Below are 15,137 nucleotides of genomic sequence, written 5' to 3'. Positions count from 1 at the left end.
CATGGCCAGATGGATTGACTACTGCAGAGTTTAGGTTATGCTGACAACACTCAAAGTGTGCAAAATCCCATGCATTTTTCATCTCTTCCGTTAAAATATGCACCTACATCCCTAAAGTACATGTTTCCAAGTAGACAGAGGAAGACAGAGCTTTTTCTAACCACGTGGCAGTGAACCATAAATGATCTCAGTGCAGGCTGGCACACTGGGTGGATGTAAGCCTTTGTGTGGATTTCTCTGGATGGGAAACCTTACACCCAAGAATAAAGATACCTCTGCATAATAAATTATGCCAAGAGAAAAAGCAGAAACAGCATCACCAAATATTCAGGGTTAGACCACTTGATCTCAGGTGAGTGCCATTCCTTAAGTTTTAAATAAAATAGCTCTTATATCACAAAACTCCAATGAGAACAGGAAGACACATTGCTGCATTAAGCCTAAGGATAGCAAAGTATTCACCACCACAGAGAAATGTAGGGAATTTAAAAATGAAAACAAATTACTCTAATTTTCTGAAAAATTACTCWAATTTTCAGGTGACTGAAGCCACAGGGCACATGATGTTATTTGGGAAACCACCATTGGATCCACAGAAGCTGYGATTTCCTTACTTTGGTTCTATCCTGAACACAACCACAGAGTGAACAACCAGTGGTCAGATCTGGTGCTGGGGTACAAGAACTTGAAGCAAATCAGCCTCATTGCCCTCAAAGATCTCATGTCATTCACCACGCCAAGAAAGTTTCTGCAGTCTCTTTGACAACAAAAAATCTGAAACTGAGATGGATTTTTCTTCTCTTAGTTACCTGCCATTGAATTTTTAACAGGAGGAGACGGTGCAATCCTTCAAATGTCATTATCCAAAGACTTAAGTCTGTATGAAACAGTTTTAGGTTTCCAGGTACAGTGTCAGAGCATTAAAATGAAAAACCAGACCAAACAAAAAAACCCACCAAGATTCAGTTATTCCAGTATTGCAAAACTAAAGAGAGAGGAAAAAGAATTTCCAGAACTTAATTTTTCCRAGAAAACCAAATACAAAATGCCTGACAAAACAACCAAGAATTTCAGCAAAAGTAGGATTTAGGCAACCACTGAATTAACAGGAACAAAGGCTGCAATACCAGACACAGTTACCATGCACAGTTTTTGTCATCATCCACCATGGATAAGCTGCTAAATTAAACTTAGTACCAAGCTTATTCCATGGGATTTGTCTGGATGCCCCTCACACAGGTGCAGAACAGGAAGAGGCAGCACAGGTGGAATTCCCAGCATTGCTCTGGCAGCCCCAGAAGAGCCGTACCCAAAGCASAGCCAGCTCTCCTGCATTCCCCTGGGGCTCCTCTGCAGTCCCCCTGCTCCAGGGGAGTTTTTATCCTGCTTTCCATTTCAAATATCAGTATGATTTTAACAAAAAAAGCTGGGCTCTGTTGAGCAGCAGCTGAATTAATCTCACTAGACTAAAATTCACAAAAGTTGGCACGAGCCAAATTGTTTTTAGAAGTTAGATTTTATGGTACTGACTGATAGAGTGTGCTATATGCTGGTAGCAGCCAATAAAATATGTAAGACAGTTTTAATAACTTMTTTTAAAGCTGTATTTTAGTTCTGAAATCTAATTCTAATTCTCCACTGCCTCAGAGTGTGCAACATTCCACATCATAACAGTTGAAACAATATGCTCAAGTAAATGAGTCCTCCTAGGGCATCACACAGCTACAGAGACAGCCCAGTCTGTATGATTCCTTTCCTTGACACTTCTGAGAAACACAACGCATTTGGTACTTGCTATTTCCCACAAATCAATATGAAATACCTTAGGAACTTCGGGTCAAATGAAGGAAGAAGGTGTGTACACACACAGTGGGCACATTCCACAATGGTATGCAGGCACTATGGCTAACGGACTGGGAACACAATATGGTTTATCTGAACAAAAGCTCTTAATCGTTTATTTCTTATGCTATTTAAAGCTATGACTAAAAAGATTTTTTTGAACCTCCCCCAAAGGAAAGACTGACAGCTCAGTGCAACCCAACAGCCCGGACTATCTCTGGTGGCTCTGCAGCTGACACATTTGATGACACATYTGTCATTTCTTTTCTGATAACCTTCTACATGATCCTACAGATAAAGAAGCAATTAACTTAGAGAATTWGACTTCCTCCTGTGACAGGGACCATCCTTTGTCTTGACAGTTCAGGCTGTCTGCACCTTTTAGCCCTTCCGCCTTAACACAAAATATAGGTACAGTTCTCTTCTGAGCCAAATATTTAGGTCATTCCTATGTAAGAATTACTGAAAAGCCACATGACTGTATTTCAAAAATTTATAGCCAAGTAGTCTGCTTTGCCTTAGGAAGTTCTGGTTTCTTTCCATGTAYGCTGCACAGGGTGAAAAGACACTTAATGGGTTTTAAACAACTGTAATAATTTAAGCTGTGCTGACTAATGTGGATGAATTTAATATAGGGAATAAACAATTAGCTCTTAGGGGGGAAATCTGTTACTAGACAGAACTATATTAAACAAAATGTTAGGCCACCAATGCACTAAGAATGTAACAAAAATGTGACTGCATTGGCTATGGAATGTGGAATGGGATTAATCTGAGCTAAAACAAATGTTTATATTTGATCTTAGTCACTCTGGAAACAATTTATGAACAACAATTACATATTTTTAAAGTGCATTTCACTGAACCAGTGSCTGCCTGAAGATGAGTTGTTTTCCAATGTTTATGTCTACTGTGGGAAGTTAGAGGAATAGCTCCATTAGAGGTGTCTGCCTTACAAACCTCAAAATCCAGACAAGATGAGAGACTGTGAGTGATGGAGACTCAAGTGCTGTGAATTGATTCTTTTGGCTAAACCCTCTCCATTACCAGAACAATGTTTGGCACAGAAGATACAGAGTGCAGCTCTTGCTCTCCCATGATTTATGCTGGAAGACTGCAGACTGAGCCTTTTGCTGCCCACATATTGCAATGCACATATACACTCACAGATGCATTGCCCAAGCCCTCCCAAAACACAACGATAAAAGAAGGTCAATCATCCCCCTCCAATAATGGATATAGTTAATATCAAGCTTTTTCCTTAGCAATTACAAAATAATAACTACAGGTGCAGGAAAAGGTTAGGCTTACCTGAAGAGAGAGATCCCCATCCTAACTTCAATTCAAAATCTCTTAAGAAGCACACAAAGGATCTGACAGTCATGAGGAGCTCACACAGCTAATTATTAGGAAAAAAATAATTTGACAGTGTTCTAATTTTTCATTTGGAAATTGTGATTAACTCTCAAGGAACTACAGAAAATGCATGTATTGGGAATGAAGGGAAAGGCAGACCAACTTACTGCTCAAACCACCAGCACTGAACAAACTGTCATCAGGAAAAAAAAATCACATTTAATTTCCCCCTTTTATCATCTGCTTCTCCCTTGAAAAATCTCAATGCTTTAGATTAATAAAAATTTCACAAAGAGTAGCTGTAACAAAAAGAAATATTAAATTAGTAGAYTGTCAACCAGGACAATCACAGTTTATTAAGATAAACTTACTCTGTGGACATCTAGAYAGATTATTCTCTCTATGTCCATTTAAATGAATTATTTGCACTGCACAGACTCTTAAGTCTTTCTAAAAGACACCAGGAAAATAAAATATAACGTTGTCACAGCATAATGGTGCCTCCTGCCTGACAGACAATAGAAGAGAAAAAAACTTACTGAAAAATGAATGTTGAGTTGATGATTACCAAGCTTATTTTCAATGTGGGAGGCAATTAGAGCATGGAAACATTCTCTTCCATTATTTCTATTATACCAGAGGAAGATAAAGCAAATAAATATGAAGATGGATGCTTATTGTTGATGCGCAGTGACAGCTACTCAGTATCTCACATCAAAGAACTATGTCCTATCAGCCCAGATGTCACAGAGAGACAGGCAAATCTGTAACAGGTACCCTAAAAATCTGAATTACTGCTTCAAATAGTTTGGGTCTTTCTTTTATAATTGAAGAAGCTGTGGTGAAAGTAGAATAAACTTCATCTGTTGTTTAACAAAACAAAGCATTTACAAGAGGATTTTGGTTGATAAATTGTGTTTCTAGAAGATTTTCCAAAGAGCTCTTTACACTCTTGCTCCTGACACTATAGGTACTCAAGCTGAAGCACCATCACTTGGCCTCCTCTTCACAGGTACAGAAGACACTCATTATAGAGGGCCTGCTTTGAATTTGACCTCTTCTGAGGTCAATATATAATATTGATAAAAAACTATCACTAAACCTAACAGCAATTTTTCCAAGTTCTCAACTCCAATTCACACAATTTAAAGGAGAGGGAAGTTAAGCCTTAATGGGTGACACCTCCAAATATTAATTATTCTGGCCACATTGCACATCTAATCAGGTATCTAAAGAAGAAATTCCTTTGGAAACACCATCTTACAGGCAGTCAGAATCTCTCTCAGAGACAATCAAAAGGCACCTGGTCATGGCCMAGCTTGAGCAGGGGGTTTGAACCAGATGACTGTATCATTTTTGCTATTGGTTCTGCATTAACCTTCCAGTTTCTGAACTCTGTCCCGTTCACCGAGCAGTCAGAATGAGCCCTCGAGGTCCCCTGGCTGTTGGGTGATTGCTTAAAAGTTTTGGATTGATTTGCATTAATAAGGTATGGGTGGGAACATTCACCTTACTCTCTCCTACAGCTCACTGCCCTACCAGACAGGAGTATACATGGAAAATATTAACTAGGAGACATGTCAAACAAAATTAAACCACAGAAGAGCATCCTCCTCAATTCCATATTGCCTGTATTTAAAATGTAGCTTAGCAGAAGTGAGCTACTCTTGAGTGCTGGAATTATACAAAGTCTACATTTAGCAACCTCTCTTCACACTTGCAGCGCCCAATTCTCTGTCACAGTCATTGCAGTGGAACTCAGTAAAACTCCTGTTTAATGAGATGTCATTTATCTGCAAACACACTTTACAATAACCTATTTCCAACTACTGCAAATTGATTTTGTTTCATTCCTTCCACATGTCATTGTGCCACAGAGGATAACTCCTTTGATATTAATAGTAATGAAGATGCATTGCAYCTGACAGCTCTAACAACATGCTTAATACAACATTTTAACTGTAAGTAGATGAAGAATCAGAAGGGAACACTTTTTTCAGATTCCATTGTTTCAGAACACAGTTCTGCATAAATGAAATTATCCTACTTAAAAGTTCTTTCCACTTTGATACTACTTCTATTTAATATGACAGTTTTATTTTGAGAAGATTACTTTCTGACACACTGCAAATTATTTTTCCCAAACAATACAGTTTATCCTTCTGTATCTGCTGTAATCAAATTTGTCTCAATAGTCTCCTGCTTCTGGTATATAACTCTGGCAATTAAACATCCTAACTTATTTTAAAATGACAATCCTAAGGTGTCACTTGCAAAGAGAAACAATACAAAACATGCCATCTCAAACTGCTATTGCACAACACAGCCGTGGACTTATTCAGGCTTTRTTTTACCCACTTTGTTATCAGAAACTGCGCCTTCTGCAGAACAACACAAGTTCTGTCAGTGATGTTGGTCAGATTTTACTTTTTTCCTGCCATCTGAGTTGCATTTAGGAGATTGTCCAAGCATGCTCACTCACCTAATTTAAACACTGCCATCGTGCTCTCTTCAGGAAAACCMTTTATTGAGTTTCACCTTAATTTCTGCTCTCTCCCATGCAATTTGTTTGCCTAAGGAAAACATCTACTCAACAAGGAGGTAAACCTCATTTATAATTGCATGTGCAGAGAATGTTTCGGAGAAGAGTGTATGCTGCAATTTTAAAGGAAATTAAAGTTTAACTGCAGGGTCAAGCCTTTTGTTTAAGGAAGCACTGTATGCAGAGTTGCTGTAGCTTGACAAATACATTAACACCAAAAAAACCAAACTCTTGGCTAAAAATGAAACAAAAACAAGCCACTGTATGCCGTGCTTTGTCTTTCCCTCTTCCAGTTCCTCTTTCCATTAAGAAAGTTCTAAGGAAACATTCTACCTTGTTTTTAGCACAAAAAGGGCAACAATCAGCATGTTACAGATTTTTAGCTTCTAGACCAAGTTGAGAAAGGGCTCCCTCAACCACCTGCTTTGGGACAACACTCTTCACAAGAAGCAAGGAAGAAGTATTTACAGGAAGCAATATTGTTACTGCTACTGACCCACAACTATCGCCTCACTTGAACAGCACAACAAAATGRAAAAGGACCTTCAGGAATGCACAACTCCAAATGGTAAAATGGAAAGTCAAGCCATTTAGAGACAGAATGAGCTTTGAAGACCAATACTGAACACTTGCAAGCCAGTACCATAAAACACAGATGAGAGAGGTGAAACACTGCGAGCAATTCCTAACATCCAAACCCATTTCAAACAGCCTGTAACCCAATTCACTCTTCAAAATTTATGCTGACATTTACTAYTGCTCACCACATTTACCTCCTGCTTGTAAGACTTGCTACAAGCACWTTAAATATGAACAGCTCCTGGGTCCAGCCCTGAAGTTCCAACTATGAACAACTATTCACTGTAAGATAAAAAAACCACTTTGTTGTAAAGACCATTAATTGTGTGCATACTTTACCTGTACATCGTTGGTGTTCATCCTTGTTCCCTCCTTCCCAACGAAGATATCATCTATGTCAACCAGAATGTACCTATCCAAGGACAGTGTCAGCTTCTTTCCAGAGAGGAAAGAGATGGCATCTATGAAAATCAGCTTGTGCAGCCAAAAATTCAAGTTATTGCCGAAAAGGACTCGTTGAATCCCATCGTGAAGCCCCAGGTCATGAATTACCGTGGCAYAGAGAGTGCTTATAGCAGCAGGTGGAGAAAGGTTTTCTGGTGTCTTTACTTTTGCAAATATCACTGGTTGATAAGCTGTGTGATTAATCTGGAAAACAGCCCAGTCATTTCCAAGCAAGGGCCCTTTGTCAAGCTTAGAAGATTTAGTCACATGGAGCAGTGGGGAATGAGGGTTAATGCAACAGTCCTTAACACCCAGATTGCTGTGGACATGGAAAGGAAAACCCTTCAACTGAAAGCTCTGCAAGCTGTTCTCATTGCCTTTGTGAAATCCRATCACACCTACACCATATTCTATACAGTACTTATCTAGAAGGCCTCTGTTCCAAGAGTCCATATTCACATACTTTAGAATATTTTCATACACTATCAGAGCGTATTTGCCTTTATTTTTGTCTATAAGCACTGGGAGGTCACCTTTCCCAGATGCAATCTCAATGTGGAACTGAAACCTGCTAGATTCCAAAATGGTTATTATATCTTGGCCTAATGTGGAGTACTGGCTTTCCACAAACACCAGCACTACAAGGTCTGTCCTCAGGGGATCAACAGGCTTCGTGGTCTTCATCTCCATCAGCTTGTATGGCAACAGTTGAGGATCACCACATTCCACTTCTGAAGAGGTTTCAGGAAGTTCATTTTCCTGTTTGTAGCCATTATACAAGTAGTAGGCAGAAATAACTATGCTCACCATACAAAAAGTGGCCAGCAAAATTACTGTTCTTTGAAAATGTCTGTGAAGTTTCAGGATAAAACTCATGGTGTTTACTTGCCTTAGATAGCCCTCAACAGCAGCATGAAAAACAAACACAGATTCTCAACAACTTGTTCCAGTCCTCTGAAATATTTATGTCACCATTGCAGCAYACACATCTATCTTCCACAGAGCTTTACCGAAGGTATAGTCTAGAAGAAAAGAAAATCAGAGATTTAATTCAGGCATCATCTTGTGAAGTATCATCCACTTAAACTATGGGGGACCAAAGAAATCACTGCAAGCCAGAGGTCTGGGAACCAACAGCTCAAAATTTTGCAATRTTATGTTTCTTCCCGCTCCCACTAGTTGCCATGTGCATTTGAAGGTCCCTAAATTTCACAGGCTCCTCAACTCAGAGGATCAAATAAAGTAGGATACACACCAGAGGCACTGAAAAACACGACATAAAAGCAAAAAATTTATTGTGTTTTACAAATTCTTTATACTCAAAAGCTAACTCCAAACCGACAAGAGTCTGTTTGCTAACAACCCAAATACTGAAGAAAATTTATAGCCTTCTTCCTTCTGTCCCTACAAAGCTGGGGGAACATTAAACAAATTCTATCTTGTATTAGTTTTTCAATGAACTAAGATGTTCATAACAAACATACACATTTCAATTKCACAAACACATACTGATATAGTCCATACTCTATCTACTATAGGAGTGCTTTTAAAACAAAACTTCCTGTAACATTAGAGGAAAACAATGTGTTTTACTGGACTTGTAGTTTTGCAGGTTGTTAGAAGCACTTTGCATTTCTTTGCATTAAAAAAACCCATAAAATTATCAAGCTCTTAAATTTGAGAAAGGAAAGTAATAAATCACAACCTAAACYTAACAGGAAGATCACCTAAGGATATACTTATGCTCTATCTTGTACTTACTTAAGGAAAGGGTAATTTTTCAAGGCAGCAGTACAACTGCTGTCACAATTCCCTAGTAAAGCAACTGGACAGTGTGACAAGCATAAAATAATGATCATTAAATGAAGGTTCAAAGCAGAATGATCATTAAATGAAGGTTCAAAGCAGATTTTGAAAAGTATTTAAGAGTGTGAAGACATAGAACGTGCCGTTGTAACTTCAGTGTAGTATGCATTCAGGCCCACTTGGAAATAGCATTATGATGAGGTACATGTATGGCATTTCCCAGCTGAGAGTTTAATCCTTCCACTCCTGGTTGTTTTTTTTATACTGCATTSTAAGTAACTTGGTCTTTCATTTCAGACTTCCCAAAAAGCTAAAAAATACAATGTACCTAACGATACCTGTGTAATGTCCACAAATTTCATTAAATCCCAAAGACTCATCTTCTTAATGCCACGATGAGSATAAAGCAAAATTTAATGAGAAAAATCAGATAAGGGGAAAAAGAAACTACAARGCATCCTATGGTTCAAAACAGCAAAATTGAGCATGAAGAGTAYGCAGACATGAGCTGTCTCATTCATAGTTAACATTCATAGCAAGACTCCTGCTGTCCGGACAGATTCTACTCTCCTCCCYTTCTACTCACAGATACCTGTTTATTAACCCCTTCTCTTCTGGAAGGACTCAGATGCAGCCTTGACCCTGACCTGCAGCTGCACAAAGACCTGCTCAAAGCTTTTAGGCAGGAGACCAGCCTTTCACCCAGGCACATAGGCTCACTAACCAATGTTAGACTAAAATAACATAGTGCCACCTTCCCAGTTTCTGTCTGAATGGAAACTGAAGATGCATAAAGACMAAACAGCAATATGAAAGTTCAAGAAAAAACAAGCATTGAAATGTCCCATGCTTGCCACACTATCTTCAAGAAWATGTGTGGATGGTGTAACAGAGGTATTTATTGAGGTACCAAGTCAGGTGACAAAGAGAAGCTCCATCCTGAATGAGTAACACCAGAGAGATGTTTCCAGACAGATGATTTTTCATTACACACACGAAGGATTCTCTTCATTGCATTTCCAATTCAGCTGCCTGAATGCCAAGAAACACATAATTTTAGTGGCTAAAATTAACACSGACTGCATTCTGTAGCAAAGCTGTACATACACCTACTTCTGCTCGATAACCACAGACGTGGCTGGTCTAGATGTGGAAAAAATGAGAATTGACACTGACCTAAGATCTCAGCAAGGAAGAGCTGATTAGACAGAACTGGGTATTACAGAAAGGTTGTAACCAAGAACATTTCCAGCAAGGACACGGTTCCTGATGCCATTCCATAGAGAGGGAAATCCTGAGCCAGCCCAGAAACCTCTGTTTCCTTCRAGAAAAGCCCTGGCATTGCATCCTTAGCTCCTAATTGCAGATACTTCCTGGGGCTAGGGAGTGCAGCTGTAAGGAGGTGTGGCTGGAACTGCCAAGACAGATGTGAGGTTTGACTGTGAGCAATGAGGAATTCTCTGAGAYGCAGCAGGACACAGCCAGACTTGGCACACTCTCTGCTGAAGACAGTGAGGAAGTGGGATGGAACAGAGCAAGGTAGCAGTTTCAAATGCACACTCTCCTGTATCAGCTTGGTGCTTATGTAATTTTCACTTGCTTAAAGACTGGTTTGCATGGCAGGAGTTCAAAAGAACACAGAGATCTCAAAGAGAACATGCATTTTACAATATCAACACRGTCTCAAAGCCTTGACAAGGTACAGTTGCTTTCCTCGAGGGACAGCAGCATTTACCTATGATCAATATTACTTGCTGTATGTTCTAGTGCTGTATTACAGCACCATGCTAAAGTAATTCATAATGCAACCTCCTTGACAATGCCAACTTCAGGATGTGCCACACACAACACACTGGGAGGCCATGACTGACCTTTAGCACATCTTTGGACGTGTCCTTGCTTGCTATCCCTTCCTACAGTAAAACCAGACAAAAGGTGTCATTCTGAGTGAACCTACAGTGAGTAAGCGGTGACARGCAGTTATTTCAGAAGAGGACAGCACTTGTGGAGTCTTACTTTCATGACAAAGGAGTACAATACTTTAAYAAAGAAAGGAGAAGTCATGATAGCTTGAACAAAAAAAAATCCAAGAAAAAGGCTTAAAGCAAGAAAAAACCTAGAAAAGTCTTCACAAGAGTTTATGCTCGTTAGTATTGTTTCAGCAARAATACATGAAAAAGACTCATGGATAACATAAGCAGTCTCAGCTCTTTGACTTCAACACAGTCATGTACAGCTCAGTGACAGGGGGATATGGTCCCACTTGTGTCTCAAAGTACTTGAAAACAGGTGTCAGATATTACATGAATCAAAAATTCTGTAAAGGTGCTGTTGAAATAAATGTTACCTATAATTTGTACAGTACTTTTCCAAGTCTGAAGCAATAAAATCTGCATATTTTTCCTTTATCTAGAACCTTACTGCTTTAGAAGAACCTGCATTTGATCTCCTATTTTGCAATTTCATGCCACTGTCTTAAAATTCAGACCAGAACCTTTCACCTCTGCTGTTCAAAGTAGGAGGTATCAAAATGCTCCCTTAMGGTGAAAATTAGCATCTTTGAATATTCAGAATTTGGTTTTTAGCTTACAGACTCACTATGGAGGAGAAGATCTTGCTGAGAGAGAGCTGAGTCATGGAAGCAAGTTTTGCATTTTATTACAAACACAGACAGCAAGGCTCAATGTACTCCTCATCTACTGCAGAAGCGATTTCTGCAGCTCAGGATTAGTTCACGTGAAAATCTTGTTGGTACAGGAAAGAAATATCACCTTATTAAGCAGAAGATTGACCATTCTAAGCAGCACTGCTGGGCAGTCACAATTACAGGCATCTGCAGGCAACCAGCATGAAACAGATGCATTTGAACAGAGATCTTCAACTTGGATTGGTTTGAGGCGTTTATAATTTGTTCTGCTCATTCTGGTTTTTGGGTTTTTTTTTTAAATTCACTAACAAAGCAGCACCAATGAGAAAACAAACACTGTGAGGAACCCCAAAGACCTGAAGCACAACATGAGGAGCCTGGGGAGTTCCTGCCACTTGCAGCTTTCTTTAGTTTGTTGTTTCATTGGTAAGYAAAAATGACCAAATTCTTGGCTTCTGTAAGTCATTTCAGCCTGGTAACTCTAATGGAAACTCTTCCACAAGACAGCACTGGCTGAGAACGCAGCCTACTCAGTTCCTCATTGGGGGTCTCAATCCAGTAAAATCAGATACTCAAGTAAGAAACTAGGTACCTGCATCGGCACATAAGACCGGTCAGAATAAAAAAAAAAATTACCTATTGAAGTTGAATCATGAGTATCAACACAACTTTTAAAATTATAAGAAGCTTTCTTCTGCTGTGTTAGAAACTATGAAGATTATAGACAAGAACCATATTGTCGAGGGGTAACCCTTTGAATTAAGAAGTACTAAAACAGAGTTAGTTCTGGATCCAGCAGTCATCAACATTATTCAGGCATATTACATTTGTCKGGGGACATATTTTTAATATCTTTCTTCTCATAATCCCCATCATGATATTCTCATTCTGTTCTTAACCAAGCTGGACACTAGCACAGTGCTAGTGACATGCTGGTGATGTATTACATGAAGGATGAGTTTTAAATGAAGAGCAGACAAAAGAGAGGCATATTGTTCAGCATATTATTGTAGACATTTAAATCTCTGCTGATTGGTATGCTACTGAACTGCTCTGAACATAAAGGTCTGCTCTGGCCAGTCACTATGAATTATGGCTTTAAAGGAAGTATTCTGAACTGGTGTTAGTATTACTAAAACGTAAATCTTTGGATATATAAATGACATGGTAGGAAGCAGCAAAGAGCARCTGAAGACAACCAAACCTGGGATGAACAGCAGTGCTCAGATTTTAAAATCAATTATAAAAACATCAAAGTAGTCTCCAAATATTGAGCACCTCTCCTTAAAACATTATTTTACCAATTTAAGTATTCAAACAGCAACAGCTCAGATGAGTAAATCCAGGCTGAGAATGATACTTTACAACTGCATTTTAAAAAGACATCTTGTACTTGTAAAGATGGTGCTATAAGACATGACCTGTCAATGGAAGTCTTTGGGACCCTTTAATATCATACAAGAAACCCTGGAATGTGTGCATATTGAAGGGTTTACATTCTCTCATAGTTGTAAATAAAAAATATAAAAAAAAAAGGGAAGGACTTAGGCAGAACAACAATTCTRGTGGATAGATATTCTTTTGCAAGTCCTTGGGGCAAGCAGTTCTCAGCTTCTGTTGTACCTGTGGTATCCTTAGCTCCATGCTGCATTGCTTAACGCTAGAGATCCTTACAGGACAGGGATTCATGCATTACAGTTTGTCATTAAAGAATAACTACTAAGAACAAATACACAGTATTTAAAAATAGTTTAAAAGAAGGCTCTGAAGACTTATACAGAATACAGAAGCTTCGTTTACTCTTCAAATTACTGCTTTACCTTGATACAACACTTTCTACCAAAATATCTGAAAGCCCTTGACATCACACAGTTTTTCTGAGATAAACCCTGTTGTTTCTCAGCAATTAYAGAAACATCATTATCTAAAGAATAAATGATTTGCTCAAGGTCTCTGAGATAAATGTCCAGCACACTGTCTAGTCCATGCCCATTCCATTACCTCCTCTGTCTTTTCTCCCACAACCGCCAAGTGTAAAGAGTTAAGAAGACAGAGTTCAACATTGTTCCTTCCGAGAGACCTGACTGCGGATGCTGACAGTGAGAGAAACCCCATTCCTTTCACTTACCATTTTATTGAGAAAACCCCACCACACCAAAACCTGAAGCAATTATCCAGCACATCAAGTAGAGAATTGAAAATATAAAAGTTTTCTGCCATTTCCCCAGGGCTGCACGTGACAGTTGAACCGAGCAGGAACRCACACCAATTTCTGATGGGATTTGGGGAATCCATACAGCTATAACCACCTGAAGTTATGAATAATTACCGCACTAGACTGACTAATTTTGTTCCCCAACAGAGCCATAATCAATTCCCGCAATCACTAGAGGGCAACAGCGTCGCGCAGAACAACTCCGCGAGGAGGRAAAGGGAAAAGCCCTGCCGCTGAAGGGCTGCTGCGGGGACCGCGCCAGGCAGATGCTGAGTGCGCCGGGAAACAAGAAAAACAAACCCAAACCCCAAGAAAGAGCAGAGAACAAACCCGCAAGCGCTGCCCCCGCAGCGGGAGCCTCAGTGCCGAGCAGCCGCCCCGTCCCGCCGCRCTCCCGKCCCGGGCGCTCCCCTCAGCAGAGCGGGAGCCCGCGGGCGGCTCGGGCACAACTTTGCCGGGGACACGGGACCGGGAGCGCGGAGTTGCGCGGCTTCGCCCCGCCGAGCCCGCGGGCACCGCCCGCCCCCCTCGTTACCTCCAGGCGCGCTCCGCCGCCATATCCCCGCAMGGTGCCCGCAGATCCCGCTGCCGTCTGTGCCCTCCGCAGAGGCTCCTCCGGGAGAGCCGCCGGCACCCGGCGGGCGCGGAGCCGCCCCGGGCGCGGAGGTGCGGCGGGGCTGCCGCCGGGGGTGCAGCACCACCCGGCAGCCTCGCCGCGCCCTCCCGGAGGAGGAGCCGGGCTCGCCGGCGAGGGGCGGGCGGGGGCTCCGCCGCACCGCCTCCCACATCGCCCGCCCTCCTCCGAGGCTCGGCCGGGCCGGGGGTGGTTCCGGCCCCGGGCCCTCAGGCTGCTCCCGCCCTCAGCGACCCGCGGGGTCCGCCTCGCACGGCACCTGCGGCGCCCCCTTCCACACGGGGGCCGCGATTCTCTCAGCTGTGGGATTTTTAATCCCTGTCTTAAATAAAGCATGATTTAAAATTCTTTTTCCGCTTCCCCGAGCCCAATTTAGCAAGCCCCTGCTGCAGACGTGCTGAGGGCAAGTTTAACTCACACCTTCCCGCCAATCCCTCGCTGCCGGTGCAGGTTTGGGTATGTCCGGTTTCTGAACCTGTCTAAAGGTAGCGCACAAGGGTAGAAATTCCGTGAGGTCCATTACATTTTGTCAAGACAATGTGGGGTTAAAATCTTTAAACAATGCCAGTTAATGTGTTCGCAGCCTCGCTGCTTTTCTTCATTAAGTTTCCTAGCCCTATGTTAACACACTTAGTCCCGCTGTATTTTTTCACTGATATCCTGCATCACTCGCTCTGGAGATGGGGCTGCTTCATTACTGAGGGAGTTACGATTCYCTGTCTGACCTGCATTAGCTTTCACAAATGGGAAATAAAACTAATAAGTTTTATAAGTGCCCTCTTGATCTAGCTAATTTACCTCACAATTGCCCAGTGATTGTTAGCTCACCTAATAGCTGACAGTTCAATACATTGGAGTCRTTCCATCACTGGGGCTTGTCTGTCCAAACCTTCCTTTCTATAACTAACTCAAGGCAAAAACTTAACTGAGAAAAGCTACTGTCACCTGAACGTTGCTTTTCCAAAAATCAGGAGAATTTACAGCTCTTAATTCAGGAATACTGTTATTTACTTTCTCCTGTTTTTCTCCCTTTTATTCTCATGACACAATCAAAATACCCCAAATTTTACTG

General features: G+C 41.0%; 1 protein-coding gene across 1 annotated transcript in view; it reads right to left on the bottom strand.

Annotated features, from left to right (window-relative positions):
* The window catches only part of LOC130582086 (bifunctional heparan sulfate N-deacetylase/N-sulfotransferase 3), a 50,917-nt gene extending 36,809 nt beyond the window's left edge, over positions 1 to 14,108 (bottom strand). Inside the window, exons 1-2 of the mRNA XM_057380576.1 lie at positions 13,967 to 14,108; positions 6,659 to 7,785 (exon numbers count right to left, since the gene is read on the bottom strand). Coding sequence (XP_057236559.1) covers positions 6,659 to 7,639 — 981 coding nt within the window. The 5' untranslated portion in view covers positions 7,640 to 7,785; positions 13,967 to 14,108. The remainder of the gene's footprint in view (positions 1 to 6,658; positions 7,786 to 13,966) is intronic.
* Between the last annotated feature and the right edge of the window lie 1,029 nt (positions 14,109 to 15,137).

Source organism: Malurus melanocephalus, unplaced genomic scaffold (genome assembly GCF_030028575.1).
Source record: "Malurus melanocephalus ecotype Western Australia unplaced genomic scaffold, MMel_1.1 scaffold_461, whole genome shotgun sequence".
In the NCBI taxonomy this organism is placed as follows: domain Eukaryota; kingdom Metazoa; phylum Chordata; class Aves; order Passeriformes; family Maluridae; genus Malurus; species Malurus melanocephalus.
Note: the sequence above shows the minus strand (reverse complement) of the source record. Positions and strands in the feature narration are given on the sequence as shown.